This window comes from Ranitomeya imitator, chromosome 1, assembly GCF_032444005.1.
Source record: "Ranitomeya imitator isolate aRanImi1 chromosome 1, aRanImi1.pri, whole genome shotgun sequence".
NCBI lineage: Eukaryota > Metazoa > Chordata > Amphibia > Anura > Dendrobatidae > Ranitomeya > Ranitomeya imitator.
In genome coordinates this window covers 159,595-173,295 of record NC_091282.1, presented here as the reverse complement: position 1 = coordinate 173,295, position 13,701 = coordinate 159,595, and the positions used below count along the sequence as shown (strand labels likewise).

General features: G+C 51.5%; 1 protein-coding gene across 3 annotated transcripts in view; it reads left to right on the top strand.

The window, feature by feature from the left end:
* Positions 1 to 13,701, top strand: part of LOC138657619 (zinc finger protein 271-like) — a 60,092-nt gene that overhangs the window by 19,890 nt on the left and 26,501 nt on the right. For 2 of the 3 annotated variants that reach the window (XR_011317101.1, XM_069745360.1), the window contains exons 2-3: positions 5,255 to 5,455; positions 5,751 to 5,924. Coding sequence is in view for 2 of the 3 variants with exons in the window: in XM_069745360.1 (XP_069601461.1) it covers positions 5,372 to 5,455; positions 5,751 to 5,924 (258 nt within the window). In the remaining variant the exon portion in view is untranslated. The remainder of the gene's footprint in view (positions 1 to 5,254; positions 5,456 to 5,750; positions 5,925 to 13,701) is intronic. The other variant, XM_069745363.1, reaches the window with a different exon arrangement.

Genomic DNA, 13,701 nt, shown 5'->3' with positions numbered 1-13,701 from the left:
GAGGTCTGGATACACATGATGAGAGCATTATACTGCCTCTGTACAAATCCCTAGTTAGACCGCACATGGAGTACTGTGTCCAGTTTTGGGCACCGGTGCTCAGGAAGGATATAATGGAACTAGAGAGAGTACAAAGGAGGGCAACAAAATTAATAAAGGGGATGGGAGAACTACAATACCCAGATAGATTAGCGAAATTAGGATTATTTAGTCTAGAAAAAAGACGACTGAGGGGCGATCTAATAACCATGTATAAGTATATAAGGGGACAATACAAATATCTCGCTGAGGATCTGTTTATACCAAGGAAGGTGACGGGCACAAGGGGGCATTCTTTGCGTCTGGAGGAGAGAAGGTTTTTCCACCAACATAGAAGAGGATTCTTTACTGTTAGGGCAGTGAGAATCTGGAATTGCTTGCCTGAGGAGGTGGTGATGGCGAACTCAGTCGAGGGGTTCAAGAGAGGCCTGGATGTCTTCCTGGAGCAGAACAATATTGTATCATACAATTATTAGGTTCTGTAGAAGGACGTAGATCTGGGTATTTATTATGATGGAATATAGGCTGAACTGGATGGACAAATGTCTTTTTTCGGCCTTACTAACTATGTTATTATGTTACTATGTTACTATGACCTTGGGATTTTTTGTTTTTCCGTGTTCGTTTTTCACTCCCCTCCTTCCCAGAGCCATAACTTTTTTATTTTTCCGTCAATATGGACATGTGAGGGCTTATTTTTTGCGGGACGAGTTGTACTTTTGAAAGACATCATTGGTTTTAGCATGTCAAGTACTAGAAAACGGGAAAAAAATTTCAAGTGCGTGAAATTGCAAAAAAAGTGCAATCCCACACTGGTTTTTTGTTTGGCTTTTTTGCTAGGTTCATTAAATGCTAAAACTGACCTGCCATTATGATTCTCCAGGTCAGTACGAGTTCATCGACATCTAACATGACTAGGTTATTTTTTACCTAAGTGGTGAAAAAAAATTCCAAACTTTGCTAAAAAAAAAAAAAAAAAAAAAAATTGCGCCATTTTTCGATACCCGTAGCATCTACATTTTTCATGATCTGGGGTCGGTTGAGGGCTTATTTTTTGCGTGCCGAGATGACGTTTTTAATGATAGCATTTTGGTGCTGATACGTTCTTTTGATCACCCGTTATTGTATATTAATGCAATGTCGCGGCGACCAAAAAAACGTAATTCTTTCGTTTCGCATTTTTTTTCTCGTTACGCCGTTTAGTGATCAAGTTAATGCTTTTTTTTAATTGATAGATCGGGCGATTCTGAACGCGGCGATACCAAATATGTGTAGATTTGATTTTTTTTTTTTATTCATTTTGATTGAGGCGAAAGGGGGGTGATTTAAACTTTTTTATATTTTTTTCACATTTTTTTTTAACTTTTTTTTTTTTTTTTTTTACTTTTGCCATGCTTCAGTAGCCTCCATGGGAGGCTAGAAGCAGGCACAACGCTATCGCCTCTGCTACATAGCAGCGATCTTATGTTCGCTGCTATGTATCAGAATTGCAGGTGTGCTGTGAGCGCCGACCACAGGGTGGCGCTCACAGCTGCCGAGGAACAGTAATCATAGGGGTCTTTAGGACCTCTATGGTTACTATTCTGATGCATCGCCGACCCCCGATCATGTGACGGGGGTCGGCGATGACGTCATTTCCGGCTGCCCGGCCGGAAATGGTAGTTAAATGCCGCTGTCTGCGTTTGACAGCGGCATTTAACTAGTTAATAGGTGCGGGCAGATCGCGATTCTGCCCGCGCCTATTACGGGCACATGTCAGCTGTTTTGAACAGCTGACATGTCCCGGCTTTGGTGCGGGCTCACCGCGGAGCCCTGCATCAAAGCAGGGGATCTGACCTCGGACGTACTATCCCGCCCGAGGTCAGAAAGGGGTTAAATGGAAAATCAGACTTTTTTTTTGCAGTCACCATTTTACGGTTAATAACGGCGATCGCAACACTGGAGCCAGTAAAAACTGACCAGAATCATGTTCTCTGTACCCCCTGCAGCCGAGACCCCGGAGAAATTCCGACTCTGGGGGCGCTATACACTTTTTCCTGTGGTTTAAGTACCCTTAACTGCCACCGTTAAAGGCGTATCGGCAGTTGTTAAGGGGTTAATGTTCTGGTAAATATTGATACTGTGATTATTATTAGACACTTCCATCTCCCTCTATATCTCTGATAATTCTGTATTCTAAGTGTTATTGATAAGAGCAGTAACTCCGGGCGCGGTCTCTATATAGAGGGGTCTGTGGGGGGGTTGTGTTTGTGTAGTGGAAACCTGTATGTGAAGTTATAGGAGAAGCTCAGGAGTCGCCGCACATTTACCAGCTATCATCACATCAGACACAAGAGCAGAAGCCGCGTCTGTCCGTGTCCGATCCTCGTCTGGATCCATGGCTTCTTACATCACATTACCTGAGGGAGGAGAGATCTACGGTGTGAAATTATCAGACCAGTTCTCCGCAGATCACAAAGGACCCTCTATATAGAGACATCATTTACCACCTTGCTATTCACAAGTACTGGTAATGTAAGAAGCCATTCCTCCCACTCTCTCCTCTCTGTGCTGTAATAAAGACTTGTGACCGGGATCTGAGACCAGACAAGGATTGGACACGGACAGACACCGGCTCTGTGTATTTTCTTGCCTCCGATGCATCGTGATTATTTTATTTCATCTTTAATGTGGAGCAATAATGGCAGATTGGCGATCGCTTGTATCTCAGCTGAAATTACCTTATTTTTCGGACTATAAGATGCACTGGACCATTAGACGCACCTAGGTTTTAGAGGAGGAAATTAGGGGAAAAAATGAAGCAAAAAATGTGGTCAATTCTGTATTTAATATCCCTATCCTGGTAAATAAGGTCCCCTCATCCCTATCCTGGTATGCATGGTCCCTCATCCCTATCCTGGTATACATGGCCCCCTCATCCCTATCCTGGTATGCATGGCCCCTCATCCCTATCCTGGTATGCATGGCCCCCTCATCCCTATCCTGGTATGCATGGCCCCTCATCCCTATCCTGGTATGCATGGCCCCCTCATCCCTATCCTGGTATGCATGGTCCCCTCATCCCTATCCTGGTATACATGGCCCCTCATCCCTATCCTGGTATACATGGCCCCTCATCCCTATCCTGGTATGCATGGCCCCCTCATCTCTATCCTGGTATACATGGCCCCTCATCCCTATCCTGGTATACATGGCCCCTCATCCCTATCCTGGTATGCATGGCCCCCTCATCCCTATCCTGGTATGCATGGTCCCTCATCCCTATCCTGGTATACATGGCCCCCTCATCCCTATCCTGGTATGCATGGCCCCTCATCCCTATCCTGGTATGCATGGCCCCCTCATCCCTATCCTGGTATGCATGGCCCCCTCATCCCTATCCTGGTATGCATGGCCCCCTCATCCCTATCCTGGTATACATGGCCCCTCATCCCTATCCTGGTATGCATGGCCCCTCATCCCTATCCTGGTATGCATGGCCCCCTCATCTCTATCCTGGTATACATGGCCCCTCATCCCTATCCTGGTATGCATGGCCCCCTCATCTCTATCCTGGTATACATGGCCCCTCATCCCTATCCTGGTATGCATGGCCCCCTCATCTCTATCCTGGTATACATGGCCCCTCATCCCTATCCTGGTATACATGGCCTCCTCATCCCTATCCTGGTATGCATGGCCTCCTCATCCCTATCCTGGTATGCATGGCCTCCTCATCCCTATCCTGGTATGCATGGCCTCCTCATCCCTATCCTGGTATGCATGGCCTCCTCATCCCTATCCTGGTATGCATGGCCTCCTCATCCCTATCCTGGTATGCATGGCCCCCTCATCCCCATCCTGGTATGCATGGCCCCCTCATCCCCGTCCTGGTATGCATGGCCACCTCATCCCCGTCCTGGTATGCATGGCCCCCTCATCCCGATCCTGGTATGCATGGCCCCCTCATCCCGGTCCTGGTATGCATGGCCCCCTCATCCCTATCCTGGTATGCATGGCCCCCTCATCCCTATCCTGGTATACATGGCCCCCTCATCCCTATCCTGGTATGCATGGCCCCCTCATCCCGGTCCTGGTATGCATGGCCCCTCTTCCTGGTATGCATGGACCCCTCATCCCTATCCTGGTATGATTGGCCCCATCAGAAAAAAAAAAAAAAACCATTACACTTCCTTCCTCCGCTTCCTCGCAGCGTCCTCCTCCGTTGCCAGCAGCTGATTAGTGCTTGTAAGAAGCACATGTCAGGGATGTCACAAGCAGAGCACGGCTGCCGGAATACTCGCCGGGACTGTACATCGCAGAGAGCAGCGAGTATTCATTGCTCTTCAGTAGCGCGCAGTGTCAGCCGGAGCCTTCCTGCTGCTGCCGGCGGCGGTCACGTCCCTGCCATTACAAGCATTAAGCAGCTTCTGGCACCGGAGCAGGACGCTGCGAGGGAGCGCTTAGAAGGTAAGTGTAATGGTTTTTTTTTTAATCTTTTCTGATGGGGCCATGCATGCCAGGACCGGGATGGGACTAATCCTACCAGAATAAGGATGGGACCAATAATACCAGGACCGGGATTAGACCAATCATACCAGGATGCCAAAAAGAAATGAATATTCATTGCCCTCCACGCCCATGGGCATGGAATGCAGTGAATATTCATTTCTCTCTAGCAACGGGCACAGGAGTTAGCCGCATCTGCTGGCTCCTGCCTCTGTGATCCTCTGCTCTGCCGAAACCGCTCCCTACCTCCCCACCACAGCCAGAGCCAGTAGATCCGGACTGTAAGACAAATGCCACATTTTTCTCCACATTTTGGGAGGTAAAAAAGTGCATCTTATAGTCAGAAAAATACGGTAGCTCTCCTTGGAAGAGACTATAGCATCAGGGGGGTACAGCAGCACCTCATCTCACAGCCTCTCCTGGCAGTGTAGTTACCGCAGTGACCGTCAATCTCTGGCGGTGTAGTTACCATGGTGACAGACCTCTGCTGGCGGTGTAGTTACCATGGTGACTGTCCCCTGCTAGCGGTGTAGTTACCACGTTGACAGTCCTCAGCTGGAGGTGGAGTTACCACAGTGACCTGCCCCTCACGGGTGATGTAGTTACCACGGTGACAGTCCTCCCCCTACGAGGCTGATGATGAGCGGTCAGATCGGCGGAGGAGGCCGTGGAGGAGTTTTGTGGCTTTTCCTCCAGATTCCTCCTGATAAATGTTGATATTTGGCAGAATTTAGCGATTGTCGTTCTGTCGTCCCCGGTGATTTCCATCTTCTCCTTCATCATGAAGACGCCGGCAGGACGAGATCCCTCCAGCTGATCCAGTGCTCATCCCTCCTCCTCCTGAATGACCCCGAGGATGGACAGGGATGAGACCACCAGAAGATTATTCCACTTCGCCCTGGAGATCGTCTCCCTGCTGAGCGGAGAGGTAACTCCTCTACATTTCTATCAGCTTTATTGTGTTCTGTGACAAGTCCGACATCGGAATAGAGAGAAGGATTCTTTACTGTAAGAGCAGTGATTGTGTGGAGCGCTCTGCCCGGAGGAGTTGTCATGGGGATTCCCTGTAAGAGCTGTAGAGGGGCCGGGATGTCTGTCCGGGGGGGAATAATATTCCCGGTTATGGCCGCAGATTACTGGAGACGGTTATTGATCCCGGGATTTCTACTGAGATCTGGAGTCGGGAAGGAATCTTCTCCCTAAGTGTCTCTCTCCATACACAGGATTACACAATAGTGAGGAAGACACCGGGGGGCGGTGTGACTCCCATCATCCATCTCCAGGAGTCAGGAGGGCGGAGCCCCATCACAGAGCCTCCCCCGCACTCCCTGCTACATGAGAGGAACAAGAAGATCCTGGAGCTCAGCAACAAGATGATTGAGCTGCTGAGCGGAGAGGTGACTGCTGGGAGATTATACAGGACTGGAGGATTCTGGGTGATGAGCGGAGAGGTGACTGCTGGGACATTATACAGGACTGGAGGATTCTGGGTGATGAGCGGAGAGGAGACTGCTGGGAGATTATACAGCACTGGAGGATTCTGGGTGATGAGCGGAGAGGTGACTGCTGGGAGATTATACAGCACTGGAGGATTCTGGGTGATGAGCGGAGAGGTGACTGCTGGGACATTATACAGCACTGGAGGATTCTGGGTGATGGGCGGAGAGGTGACTGCTGGGAGATTATACAGGACTGGAGGATTCTGGGTGATGAGCGGAGAGGTGACTGCTGGGAGATTATACAGGACTGGAGGATTCTGGGTGATGGGCGGAGAGGTGACTGCTGGGAGATTATACAGCACTGGAGGATTCTGGGTGATGAGCGGAGAGGTGACTGCTGGGAGATTATACAGCACTGGAGGATTCTGGGTGATGAGCGGAGAGGTGACTGCTGGGAGATTATACAGCACTGGAGGATTCTGGGTGATGAGCGGAGAGGTGACTGCTGGGACATTATACAGGACTGGAGGATTCTGGGTGATGAGCGGAGAGGTGACTGCTGGGAGATTATACAGGACTGGAGGATTCTGGGTGATGAGCGGAGAGGTGACTGCTGGGACATTATACAGGACTGGAGGATTCTGGGTGATGAGCGGAGAGGAGACTGCTGGGAGATTATACAGGACTGGAGGATTCTGGGAGATGAGCGGAGAGGTGACTGCTGGGACATTATACAGCACTGGAGGATTCTGGGTGATGAGCGGAGAGGTGACTGCTGGGAGATTATACAGCACTGGAGGATTCTGGGTGATGAGCGGAGAGGTGACTGCTGGGAGATTATACAGCACTGGAGGATTCTGGGTGATGAGCGGAGAGGAGACTGCTGGGAGATTATACAGGACTGGAGGATTCTGGGTGATGAGCGGAGAGGTGACTGCTGGGACATTATACAGCACTGGAGGATTCTGGGTGATGAGCGGAGAGGTGACTGCTGGGAGATTATACAGGACTGGAGGATTCTGGGTGATGAGCGGAGAGGAGACTGCTGGGACATTATACAGGACTGGAGGATTCTGGGTGATGTGCGGAGAGGTGACTGCTGGGAGATTATACAGGACTGGAGGATTCTGGGTGATGAGCGGAGAGGTGACTGCTGGGAGATTATACAGCACTGGAGGATTCTGGGTGATGAGCGGAGAGGTGACTGCTGGGAGATTATACAGGACTGGAGGATTCTGGGTGATGAGCGGAGAGGAGACTGCTGGGAGATTATACAGGACTGGAGGATTCTGGGTGATGAGCGGAGAGGTGACTGCTGGGAGATTATACAGCACTGGGGGATTCTGGGTGATGAGCGGAGAGGTGACTGCTGGGAGATTATACAGGACTGGAGGATTCTGGGTGATGAGCGGAGAGGTGACTGCTGGGACATTATACAGGACTGGAGGATTCTGGGTGATGAGCGGAGAGGTGACTGCTGGGACATTATACAGGACTGGAGGATTCTGGGTGATGAGCGGAGAGGTGACTGCTGGGACATTATACAGCACTGGAGGATTCTGGGTGATGAGCGGAGAGGTGACTGCTGGGACATTATACAGCACTGGAGGATTCTGGGTGATGAGCGGAGAGGTGACTGCTGGGACATTATACAGCACTGGAGGATTCTGGGTGATGAGCGGAGAGGAGACTGCTGGGAGATTATACAGGACTGGAGGATTCTGGGTGATGAGCGGAGAGGAGACTGCTGGGAGATTATACAGCACTGGAGGATTCTGGGTGATGAGCGGAGAGGTGACTGCTGGGAGATTATACAGGACTGGAGGATTCTGAGTGATGAGCGGAGAGGTGACTGCTGGGAGATTATACAGGACTGGAGGATTCTGGGTGATGAGCGGAGAGGTGACTGCTGGGATATTATACAGCACTGGAGGATTCTGAGTGATGAGCGGAGAGGTGACTGCTGGGAGATTATACAGGACTGGAGGATTCTGGGTGATGAGCGGAGAGGTGACTGCTGGGAGATTATACAGCACTGGAGGATTCTGGGTGATGAGCGGAGAGGTGACTGCTGGGACATTATACAGCACTGGAGGATTCTGGGTGGTGAGCGGAGAGGTGACTGCTGGGACATTATACAGCACTGGAGGATTCTGGGTGATGAGCGGAGAGGTGACTGCTGGGAGATTATACAGCACTGGAGGATTCTGGGTGATGAGCGGAGAGGAGACTGCTGGGACATTATACAGGACTGGAGGATTCTGGGTGATGAGCGGAGAGGTGACTGCTGGGACATTATACAGGACTGGAGGATTCTGGGTGATGAGCGGAGAGGTGACTGCTGGGACATTATACAGGACTGGAGGATTCTGGGTGATGAGCGGAGAGGTGACTGCTGGGACATTATACAGCACTGGAGGATTCTGGGTGATGAGCGGAGAGGTGACTGCTGGGACATTATACAGCACTGGAGGATTCTGGGTGATGAGCGGAGAGGTGACTGCTGGGACATTATACAGGACTGGAGGATTCTGAGTGATGAGCGGAGAGGTGACTGCTGGGAGATTATACAGGACTGGAGGATTCTGGGTGATGAGCGGAGAGGTGACTGCTGGGACATTATACAGCACTGGAGGATTCTGAGTGATGAGCGGAGAGGTGACTGCTGGGAGATTATACAGCACTGGAGGATTCTGGGTGATGAGCGGAGAGGTGACTGCTGGGATATTATACAGGACTGGAGGATTCTGAGTGATGAGCGGAGAGGTGACTGCTGGGAGATTATACAGGACTGGAGGATTCTGGGTGATGAGCGGAGAGGTGACTGCTGGGACATTATACAGGACTGGAGGATTCTGAGTGATGAGCGGAGAGGTGACTGCTGGGAGATTATACAGGACTGGAGGATTCTGGGTGATGAGCGGAGAGGTGACTGCTGGGACATTATACAGCACTGGAGGATTCTGAGTGATGAGCGGAGAGGTGACTGCTGGGAGATTATACAGGACTGGAGGATTCTGGGTGATGAGCGGAGAGGTGACTGCTGGGATATTATACAGCACTGGAGGATTCTGAGTGATGAGCGGAGAGGTGACTGCTGGGAGATTATACAGCACTGGAGGATTCTGGGTGATGAGCGGAGAGGTGACTGCTGGGAGATTATACAGCACTGGAGGATTCTGAGTGATGAGCGGAGAGGTGACTGCTGGGAGATTATACAGCACTGGAGGATTCTGAGTGATGAGCGGAGAGGTGACTGCTGGGACATTATACAGCACTGGAGGATTCTGGGTGATGAGCGGAGAGGTGACTGCTGGGAGATTATACAGCACTGGAGGATTCTGGGTGATGAGCGGAGAGGTGACTGCTGGGAGATTATACAGCACTGGAGGATTCTGGGTGATGAGCGGAGAGGAGACTGCTGGGACATTATACAGGACTGGAGGATTCTGGGTGATGAGCGGAGAGGTGACTGCTGGGACATTATACAGGACTGGAGGATTCTGGGTGATGAGCGGAGAGGTGACTGCTGGGAGATTATACAGGACTGGAGGATTCTGGGTGATGAGCGGAGAGGTGACTGCTGGGACATTATACAGCACTGGAGGATTCTGGGTGATGAGCGGAGAGGTGACTGCTGGGACATTATACAGGACTGGAGGATTCTGGGTGATGAGAGGAGAGGTGACTGCTGGAATATTATACAGGACTGGAGGATTCTGGGTGATGAGCGGAGAGGTGACTGCTGGGACATTATACAGCACTGGAGGATTCTAGGTGATGAGCGGAGAGGTGACTGCTGGGACATTATACAGGACTGGAGGATTCTGGGTGATGAGCGGAGAGGTGACTGCTGGGACATTATACAGCACTGGAGGATTCTGGGTGATGAGCGGAGAGGAGACTGCTGGGACATTATACAGGACTGGAGGATTCTGGGTGATGAGCGGAGAGGTGACTGCTGGGACATTATACAGGACTGGAGGATTCTGGGTGATGAGCGGAGAGGTGACTGCTGGGAGATTATACAGCACTGGAGGATTCTGGGTGATGAGCGGAGAGGTGACTGCTGGGACATTATACAGCACTGGAGGATTCTGGGTGATGAGCGGAGAGGTGACTGCTGGGACATTATACAGGACTGGAGGATTCTGGGTGATGAGCGGAGAGGTGACTGCTGGGACATTATACAGCACTGGAGGATTCTGGGTGATGAGCGGAGAGGTGACTGCTGGGACATTATACAGGACTGGAGGATTCTGAGTGATGAGCGGAGAGGTGACTGCTGGGAGATTATACAGCACTGGAGGATTCTGGGTGATGTGCGGAGAGGTGACTGCTGGGAGATTATACAGCACTGGAGGATTCTGGGTGATGAGCGGAGAGGTGACTGCTGGGAGATTATACAGCACTGGAGGATTCTGGGTGATGAGCGGAGAGGTGACTGCTGGGACATTATACAGGACTGGAGGATTCTGGGTGATGAGCGGAGAGGTGACTGCTGGGAGATTATACAGGACTGGAGGATTCTGGGTGATGAGCGGAGAGGTGACTGCTGGGACATTATACAGGACTGGAGGATTCTGGGTGATGAGCGGAGAGGTGACTGCTGGGACATTATACAGCACTGGAGGATTCTGGGTGATGAGCGGAGAGGTGACTGCTGGGACATTATACAGGACTGGAGGATTCTGGGTGATGAGCGGAGAGGTGACTGCTGGGAGATTATACAGGACTGGAGGATTCTGGGTGATGAGCGGAGAGGTGACTGCTGGGACATTATACAGGACTGGAGGATTCTGGGTGATGAGCGGAGAGGTGACTGCTGGGACATTATACAGCACTGGAGGATTCTGGGTGATGAGCGGAGAGGTGACTGCTGGGACATTATACAGGACTGGAGGATTCTGGGTGATGAGCGGAGAGGTGACTGCTGGGACATTATACAGCACTGGAGGATTCTGGGTGATGAGCGGAGAGGTGACTGCTGGGACATTATACAGGACTGGAGGATTCTGGGTGATGAGCGGAGAGGAGACTGCTGGGACATTATACAGGACTGGAGGATTCTGGGTGATGAGCGGAGAGGTGACTGCTGGGAGATTATACAGGACTGGAGGATTCTGGGTGATGAGCGGAGAGGAGACTGCTGGGACATTATACAGGACTGGAGGATTCTGGGTGATGAGCGGAGAGGTGACTGCTGGGAGATTATACAGCACTGGAGGATTCTGGGTGATGAGCGGAGAGGAGACTGCTGGGACATTATACAGCACTGGAGGATTCTGGGTGATGAGCGGAGAGGAGACTGCTGGGACATTATACAGGACTGGAGGATTCTGGGTGATGAGCGGAGAGGTGACTGCTGGGACATTATACAGGACTGGAGGATTCTGGGTGATGAGCGGAGAGGTGACTGCTGGGACATTATACAGGACTGGAGGATTCTGGGTGATGAGCGGAGAGGTGACTGCTGGGACATTATACAGCACTGGAGGATTCTAGGTGATGAGCGGAGAGGTGACTGCTGGGACATTATACAGGACTGGAGGATTCTGGGTGATGAGCGGAGAGGTGACTGCTGGGACATTATACAGCACTGGAGGATTCTGGGTGATGAGCGGAGAGGTGACTGCTGGGAGATTATACAGCACTGGAGGATTCTGGGTGATGAGCGGAGAGGAGACTGCTGGGACATTATACAGGACTGGAGGATTCTGGGTGATGAGCGGAGAGGTGACTGCTGGGACATTATACAGGACTGGAGGATTCTGGGTGATGAGCGGAGAGGTGACTGCTGGGACATTATACAGCACTGGAGGATTCTGGGTGATGAGCGGAGAGGTGACTGCTGGGACATTATACAGCACTGGAGGATTCTGGGTGATGAGCGGAGAGGTGACTGCTGGGACATTATACAGGACTGGAGGATTCTGGGTGATGAGAGGAGAGGTGACTGCTGGGAGATTATACAGCACTGGAGGATTCTGGGTGATGAGCGGAGAGGAGACTGCTGGGACATTATACAGCACTGGAGGATTCTGGGTGATGAGAGGAGAGGTGACTGCTGGGAGATTATACAGCACTGGAGGATTCTGGGTGATGAGCGGAGAGGTGACTGCTGGGAGATTATACAGCACTGGAGGATTCTGGGTGATGAGGGGAGAGGTGACTGCTGGGACATTATACAGCACTGGAGGATTCTGGGTGATGAGCGGAGAGGTGACTGCTGGGACATTATACAGGACTGGAGGATTCTGGGTGATGAGCGGAGAGGTGACTGCTGGGAGATTATACAGGACTGGAGGATTCTGGGTGATGAGCGGAGAGGTGACTGCTGGGACATTATACAGGAGTGGAGGATTCTGGGTGATGAGCGGAGAGGTGACTGCTGGGAGATTATACAGCACTGGAGGATTCTGGGTGATGAGCGGAGAGGAGACTGCTGGGACATTATACAGGACTGGAGGATTCTGGGTGATGAGTGGAGAGGTGACTGCTGGGACATTATACAGGACTGGAGGATTCTGGGTGATGAGCGGAGAGGAGACTGCTGGGACATTATACAGGACTGGAGGATTCTGGGTGATGAGCGGAGAGGTGACTGCTGGGAGATTATACAGCAGTGGAGGATTCTGGGTGATGAGCGGAGAGGTGACTGCTGGGAGATTATACAGCACTGGAGGATTCTGGGTGATGAGCGGAGAGGAGACTGCTGGGACATTATACAGGACTGGAGGATTCTGGGTGATGAGCGGAGAGGTGACTGCTGGGACATTATTCAGCACTGGAGGATTCTGGGTGATGAGCGGAGAGGTGACTGCTGGGACATTATACAGGACTGGAGGATTCTGGGTGATGGGCGGAGAGGTGACTGCTGGGAGATTATACAGCAGTGGAGGATTCTGGGTGATGAGCGGAGAGGTGACTGCTGGGACATTATACAGGACTGGAGGATTCTGGGTGATGGGCGGAGAGGTGACTGCTGGGACATTATACAGGACTGGAGGATTCTGGGTGATGAGCGGAGAGGTGACTGCTGGGACATTATACAGGACTGGAGGATTCTGGGTGATGAGCGGAGAGGTGACTGCTGGGAGATTATACAGCACTGGAGGATTCTGGGTGATGAGCGGAGAGGTGACTGCTGGGACATTATACAGCACTGGAGGATTCTGGGTGATGGGCGGAGAGGTGACTGCTGGGACATTATACAGCACTGGAGGATTCTGGGTGATGAGCGGAGAGGTGACTGCTGGGATATTATACAGCACTGGAGGATTCTGGGTGATGAGCGGAGAGGTGACTGCTGGGACATTATACAGGACTGGAGGATTCTGGGTGATGAGCGGAGAGGTGACTGCTGGGAGATTATACAGGACTGGAGGATTCTGGGTGATGAGCGGAGAGGTGACTGCTGGGACATTATACAGCACTGGAGGATTCTGGGTGATGAGCGGAGAGGTGACTGCTGGGACATTATACAGCACTGGAGGATTCTGGGTGATGAGCGGAGAGGTGACTGCTGGGACATTATACAGGACTGGAGGATTCTGGGTGATGAGCGGAGAGGTGACTGCTGGGAGATTATACAGGACTGGAGGATTCTGGGTGATGAGCGGAGAGGTGACTGCTGGGACATTATACAGCACTGGAGGATTCTGGGTGCTGAGCGGAGAGGTGACTGCTGGGACATTATACAGGAGTGGAGGATTCTGGGTGATGAGCGGAGAGG